This window comes from Populus nigra, chromosome 14 (assembly GCF_951802175.1).
Source record: "Populus nigra chromosome 14, ddPopNigr1.1, whole genome shotgun sequence".
Classification (NCBI taxonomy): domain Eukaryota; kingdom Viridiplantae; phylum Streptophyta; class Magnoliopsida; order Malpighiales; family Salicaceae; genus Populus; species Populus nigra.
The window spans coordinates 3490487-3497942 of record NC_084865.1 but is presented as its reverse complement, the minus strand read 5'-3'; the positions used below and the strand labels follow the sequence as shown (position 1 = coordinate 3497942).

The window sequence follows — 7456 nt, the reverse complement described above, 5'->3', positions numbered from 1 at the left end:
TAGGTGTAGCAAAGCTCGGATGGGGGAACCTATTTTTCCTCCCGGTACATGCATGATAAATGTATGAACATGTAAACTATATGATGAACTCGCCCTTCAAGGGGTGACATATGGTCGTAACTCTTGTATGATGAAACAAGAATCTTGATTCTTGCCCAAACTCTACAATGAAAATTTTCTGAGTGACGGCCATTGGGTCACCCAAAAGTCTTGAGTTCAAGATGCTTCAAAAAGGGTTTGCCCTGATGCAAAACAATGTATACGGAGCACACATCCAAAAGGCAGGTTCTAATCTTTTTAAGTGAGACAAAAGGCAGGTTTACTACTTGGTCTCTAAAAAGGGTCTCTTGTTGTCCCAGTGATCACCCTCTTGAAGGCAATATGGGGGCTTGTAGGCAATGAGATGGCACGTGTCCAACTATTACCAGTCTAAGCACTCAACGAAGAGTTGAGGTTTACACAAACTTAAACCTTGACTAAAAGTCGTAAGGTAAGCTGCTAGTCCCCCTCCTAACCTGAAGCTTGTGTGTGCTTTCAAAAATAAATACAAGTGATGCATGAAACAATTCTAAAAATGCATGGATAAGACAAAAATAAAACAAGACAAAAATAAAAAAACTTAAACACGTCAAATACATAAAGCTTAGTCCAATATTGTCAGAAAACAATACCTTCCCCAGTGGAGTCGCCATTCTGTCGCACGTCAAAAATCTCGGCGCGGCGTCGGCTGGCGATTTTTTGTTATATTGATTTGATTGTTTTGCTTGATTGGTTCGTTGGAGTCGCCACCTAGTAATTTATTGAGGGCTACTAGGAAACCTGATGTACTGGTCTTGTCAGAGATTCACGGGAAAGGGACTGGTTGTGGTTAGGAAAGGTATTAGCACCCCTAACGCACCCTACCTGAGGTAAGCTGCTTCGTGGACTTGATGTGTTTTTTTTAAAATAAAATTTTAGCCCAATTCTAAGGCTTTGATAAATCAGTTATTGGTTCCCAAAACATATGTAGATACATGTTCTACATTTTTATGGGAAATACAACATGATTTTTATCTGTCCTTTAGATATTTGTGCATATAAATTAAAATATTAAATTCATTTTTTTTTATTCAATAACATACATAAAAAAAATACACAAACACACACAATCTCTTTTTCTATCATTGTTCTCTTTCTTTTCTTTTCTTTTGTTACATCCAAATTCACTAACATACAAATAAAAATTCAAACTAAACAAATATTACATTAATCAATTTGAAAATTACAAAATAAACCCTCAAAAACATCCTAAGGCTTCTGGAACAGTGCACGGGAACAGTGCTGGAGAATTCTGGGCATCTTCTGTGTCCATGAACAGTGGTGGCGCGTCTTCCCACGCGCCACCGTCACTGGCGGCGCGTGGGCTCACGCGCCGCCGCTGGAAGCTCAAACGAACAGGGGATCGGCAATGTCCTCTTCCCCTCCGTCTTCCCACGCCAGCGGTGGAGTCCCCGTCACCTGCAAAAAACCAAAAAAACACACTCAAGGCAGTCGGTTCAAATTTTTCTTTCCTCTCCAGATCTGAATACCCTCTGTTTTATTTCTTCCTTTTAGTTTGTTTCCCTCTGCTGGTCGCAGATCCGGCCGGTGGTGCTGTCATCCGTGGCAGCTGAAGCTGCCCTTGAGATGGGGAAGGCTGTCTGGTTGGCGGGTTTTGTGCTGATGGGGAGGAGATCGCCGGGTCTGTGCAGTGAGCGGCTGGAGGAGCAGAGGAGGAAGGAGCGGCGTTGCTGTGATGGGAAGGAGACCTCGCTGCTGGACCTGTTTCAGGTGGCTGGTGGATCTGTTTCTTCGGGCATGGAGATCGGCTGTTGCTGCTGGCCTCTGTCGGGTGGAGTTGGAGACCGTGAGAAGGAAATGGGGAAGACGGACGTTTGAAAGTGGAAGGGAGGCTTGCGGCCGGCCTTTTGGAACAGGGGAAGGGAGGCTTGCGGCCGCCCCTGTTCTCTCTGTTTTTTTTTTTGCTAACTGGAAAGGGGGGGGGGGCGGCCGGTTCTGTTTTGAGAAGGGAGAGTGAGGGGCTGTTGAGAGATAACCGGCTGAGGGAAAGGGAAGGTCTTAGCTGGTCCGTGAGTCTGGTGAGGGGGAGAGTGGCTGAAATCACCAGGGGGGAGCCGGCGGCTTCAAGAAGATCAAAGGAAGTAGCGGGGCTCTCCGCTTTTCAGCCAAAATCAAGGGGGGCGGCGGCTTCCCTGTACAGGAGATAGGTTTAGGGAAAATTTTAGGGTTTTTTGTGGTTTGTGTTGCCTCCCCCTTAATTGCAAAATTGCCCCCCTTGAAAATTCAGTTTTAGCATGGTATTTATAGGAAAAGTTTTGCTAGGTTTTCAAATTAGTCCCTCAACTTTTCCTTTCCTTCTCTTTTCCTCTTTTTTTTTTGTAAATTTTGATTTTTCTTATTTTTTTGTATTTTTGAAAGCGAGCAAATATCAACGTCGACTCAATGAGGAAAATCAATGATTTTAAAATTAAAGCGTTAAAAATTGAACGCGTTCGAAAGACCTTTGAAAATTTAAATTCTTTTTAGACGACGCTGCCAATGCTAAAAACGATGCAAATGTATTAAAAATGTATTTTTTTTGGGTTTTCAATGCTTTTCACTATTTTTGGATTTTTTCTAAAAAATTATTAAAACATGGGTCAAAAATTGGGTAGCAACAATTCAAAAAGCCAATTGTTTAGGGAGTGAAATTAGAGATTTTTTTAGTTCGAGGGGTATTTATTTCTTTGCCCAAGTTCAGTGGGGTTTTTTCGGGTACAATTTATAATTGAATTTCTTGAAATTGTGATTATGCTTCGATACTGCAATCAAGTGGTCATCCAGAGTTTTTAAACCGTGTTCAAGTTCTAGTTTCTGGTTTTTAACATGCAGTTACCGGTTACTCAAGTTAATTTTAATTTTTTTTTAAATTAAAATGATATTATTTTAGTAAAAAAATTAAAAGTCAAGGGGTTGCAACCGAGTTTTAGATCGGGTCTTGCAGGATCATCTCGGGTTTTAACTTTTTCTATTTTTTTTTAAACCCAGTCTAATTCCAACCCTGCATTTATCAGATCTTGGATTAACCTATCAGGCTGGTCGAATTTCAAAAATATGCATCATCCACCTAGAAACTCAAGTCCAACTGACACTCACAAAGGACTTTTCACATGCCAGTAGCCGCTTCTGGTCGGTCGAGATCAATGTGCTTTTAACTCACAGTAATGTAATACAGTAATTAGTGTCTTTTAAAATATTTTTTATTTAAAAATAATAATTTTTTATTTTTTAAAAATAATTGTTAAAATTAATACATTAAAACAATTCAAAAACATAATTTTTTTTTAATTTCAAGCCAATTTTTTATAATAAGTTATAGGATCGTGTGAGAAAGTAACATAAACACCCAGATTTTTTTAGTTTCAGGTAATTAGGTTTTTGATCATAGAGGACTTCAACATGGGTTTTGTTTTGAAACAGTGGTGTAGGTTTTCTATTAATAAGGTAGGAGGCAATTGCAAATGCATGCGGCCAGCATGAGGGAGCAAGGGAGGCATCGTAAAGAAGAGTCAGGCCTGTTTAAACAGGATGATGGTGTCTCCGTTCACAGACACCATTTTTATCGTGCAGAGGAAAACAGAACGCGAAAAGCTGCCGTGTCTGTGGATATACAGTTGAGAAACTGGAAGGTTACAACCATGACGAGTGTAAGTGTGGCCGGCATGTTTGCTGGGTCCGTTCATAGTTTTTTTAGCAACGGTGAGGAATGCTATGTCCATCTGAGGTCTGTGCACGTGTGCATTACTTCATTTTTAACCACTTCCTTCTCCAGTCTTGTATTGTCTGTCCCTGTAAATACTTCACTGTATATACAGGAAATAGGAATGCGTAAACTAACAAGTAGGATTGTTTCCAGTATAGCCTACAAATTTTCTTTATATATCCCACTGTATCCTCTCGTAGTTGGTGATCTACTGCTGCAATTTATTAACAGTTCGCGCTATGCTGTGTGATTTGGAAAGAAATTAGCTCATGCTGCATCCTGAATATCTATGTACACATCACTTGTTTTTAAAAAATGTCTTAATTGCTTGGCGTCCCTGAGCCCATGCTTTTAGCTACTGTGTGAGGCTTGTCACTTGTCAGTTTGCAGCTCTTGTTGGGAAGAATTAGAGGAGCAAGTAGGAAGGGAAGCATGGTGGAAACATATTTAATTCGTATAATATTACTTTTCTAAGAGAGGAAGTTCCGTAAACTTGGACTTGGATTACAACTCTTTTAATACAGTTTATGGATAATTCTAGATAGTTAATAAGATAATCATATCATTAATTAATACTTATACATATGCATCTAGAAGAACTAAAAAGACATGACATGACTTCAAAATTAATTCCTATAGTTCTTGCTTTCTCCTCCTGTTTTGTGTCCAATAGTGCTTACTGCTGCTGCTACTTATGTTAACCTTCGCTGTAGTGGACCTTCTTGTTCATGCTCTGTTCCTTATTAGAACGTTGGTCCAGTCATCACAAAAGTGTAAGAGGGTACTGAGCAGGAAGATCATAACAAATAACAGCAACCAAATGCGAGTCCGAAGCCAACAAAGCCCAGAAAAAATTTCAAAGCCACATTTATCCAATACTCCCTGCTCTCATCGTCTGAACCCTCTTCTTCCAACTGGTCTTTCACCTCCTTTGATCTGCCACAACCACAACACAATTTCTTTTCTTGCTGTTGCCATTGTTCTTGTGCCTTCAAAACTTGAAACTCAAGCAACCGCACCCATTGGCGATAAGCAAATAACTGAAAGGAATCGTGGAACAAAGCATTGGCAACACAATCCCTCTCCTTGATCAAACTTGCAGCCTTCCTCTCTGCATCCCTTGCTCTTGTTTGTGACAACCTTAATGCCTTCAAAACCTCCAACTTCTCATAATTCTCACCACCACAACCTCTATACACATCGAAATCATCATGATCTTGTTCCCTTCCAATCATGCTAAAAGCCCTATTCATAGATGATATGACAGTCTTATCTGACCCAGAAAAGACCTTCAACGGAGGAGGTAGGTCACAATTCTGCATCAAGTCAAAACCAGAACTTGGAGAAAGCAAGTGGCCCAACAACAAATCATTCTCTTTCAAAGCTCTAGAATTCATCTTCTGTTTGTTTGGTGCTGGCCATCGTGCCATTTTTTAGACTAATTTGCTTAAAGGATTTATGATGATAATTTTTGAAGGAGATGGCAATACGAGACGTGAAGGAAAGAAACAACGGGTTAGTAAGGGAAAGAAGTCAGGTTATGGGTAGATACGTTAACACAGCGGACGTGTTTGTGATATTTTTTTTTTTTGAAAATATATTAAAATAATATTTTTTTTAATTTTTAATATTAATATATTAAAATTATACAAAAATATATAAAAAATAAATTTTTAAAAAACACTTAAATACAAACATTAACTATGTTAGAATAAATATGTCCAACTTACATTGAAAAGCAAAAAACAAAAAATGACAACAATCTATGAATTATGTTTGTTGTTTTCCTAAATATTGGTGAAAATAATCTACTCCATATATAGTTTCATTAAGAAACATAGCTTCTAGCACTTGAGGTCAAGGTCGTGCTATAATGAGGGAAGGGATTTATTTCCTTTTTCTTTATTTAGGTTCGATTTTTTTTTATGTATGTTTGTCATCCTCGCGATGCTTTACATATTTACTGGACTTGTAAAATATTCAATGGACTCGATTAGTTGTGGTGTACATAAATTGATCTGGACACCCTAGATTATAAAAAAAAAAAGAAAAAAGAAACATAGCTAGCGTCTAGTCCCCCACAATATATTTATAGAGTTTCCATTGTCTTGGGGAGGAAACTCGAAAAATTCCCTGCGACATGAGAATTAAACATGGGTTTAGCACTTATGACTGCCACCAAGACTCGAATCCAAACATTTAACGAAAAGAAAGAAAATAAATCTCTGTCGTTGCCCTAAATGGATGTTGCCTAGCTATGACCTTTGTGCCAGCAGCGCAGGCTGAATCAAAATATTTCTTCCTCATAGAAAAATAAATATGTAAAAGTTGTTAATCTGTATTTTAATATTAAAAAAATGGTTTTAACTGTTAATAAAAAAACGATAGATACATTTAATAAAATGAATCAAAATTTATATTTGCTAATAAATAATAAAAAAACCTATCTACACTAACCCAAGACTTTATTATATGACAATTAAAAGATTTCTAATGAAATGATATCTTAAATACAATATTATCTATTTAATTATAGCTAATTCTAATCAAATTTTTTTTTTTAAAAAATGAAAGACAGTAAAAACAAAAAAGCACTAGCTAATATTCAAAAAAATTGTTACAATCTTATTAGAAAATAAATTTACTTTGTTGTGGCTGAGTATATAGTGTGCCATAGGCACAAGATTGAACTTAAACAAAAAAGCATTAGATGGTCAATCAGAAAAAGCGATTAAGATACTAGAATATTTATTGAGATCTTGCTTCTTTGGTTTTGGTTTTGGTTTTGATGGACTCTTTATTTTCTTTAATATAGGGCAAACTAACATTAAGGTATATTTGTTCATTTAAGATCATAGAAAAAATTAGACTTATTTTTTATCGATTGATATTGCCCCTTGTATTTGGCTAAAATATATAAAATGATACAATACTTCCAATATTATCATTGAAGATAATATTTGACTACCAGAAAGTGTTATATGCATTGTTAAATAGCACAAAAGTTTTTTATTTTTGGTACGTATATGCCAATTATTTATATATATATATTTGATAAAAGATTGAATTGTCCCTTGTTTAATATGATTATAACTAAAAAAATCATTAGAAAAAAACAAAAATGTCAATGGATGTTTTTTTTTTTTTTGAAAGGTAGTTTTGCCATTACATTATATTATGCAGTCAAAGCGTAAAGAACTTAAAAGCTCCTGGATACTAATTTTATTTAATTTTTGTTTTGTTTTTAAGAATATCTAAATTATTGTAATGTGCATAAAAAATATGAAAAAACTAATCAATCCTTGATGAATATAACAATGATAAATGATCCCTATATATAAAAAAACTAATTTATCTCGGATGACCATTTCATTACTTTTTTTTTTTTTTTGGTTATGAAAGGTAAAATCACCGCTTTACTGTTATAATTCATAATACATTGTCTCATGTACAGACACAAAGCAATTATAGTTTTTATTATTATTATTTATTTCACACTCGTTGTGACCATTGAATTGAACCCCGTAATCGAAGTTAACGCGTAAATGACCAAAAAGATCCATTGACTTGTACGTGGGCAATGAAAACAAATGGAAACAACCTAGCAAATGCTTGTGTTAAATCGAAAGCGAAATGTGTCAAATTTGTGGAAAAAATGGAACCAAAAGTCTCCAT

The 7456-nt window shown here is 36.2% G+C and overlaps 1 protein-coding gene across 1 annotated transcript; it reads right to left on the bottom strand.

Annotated features, from left to right (window-relative positions):
• Positions 1–4578: 4578 nt before the first annotated feature.
• Positions 4579–5211, bottom strand: LOC133673307 (uncharacterized). Its single transcript, XM_062094046.1, has one exon. The coding sequence runs from the start codon at positions 5209–5211 to the stop codon at positions 4579–4581; it is 633 nt and encodes a 210-aa protein (XP_061950030.1).
• Positions 5212–7456: the final 2245 nt, after the last annotated feature.

What these genes read in the sequence shown, in the direction of transcription:
- LOC133673307 (XM_062094046.1), bottom strand. Translation starts at nt 5,211, where the DNA reads ATGGCACGATGGCCAGCACCAAACAAACAGAAGATGAATTCTAGAGCT.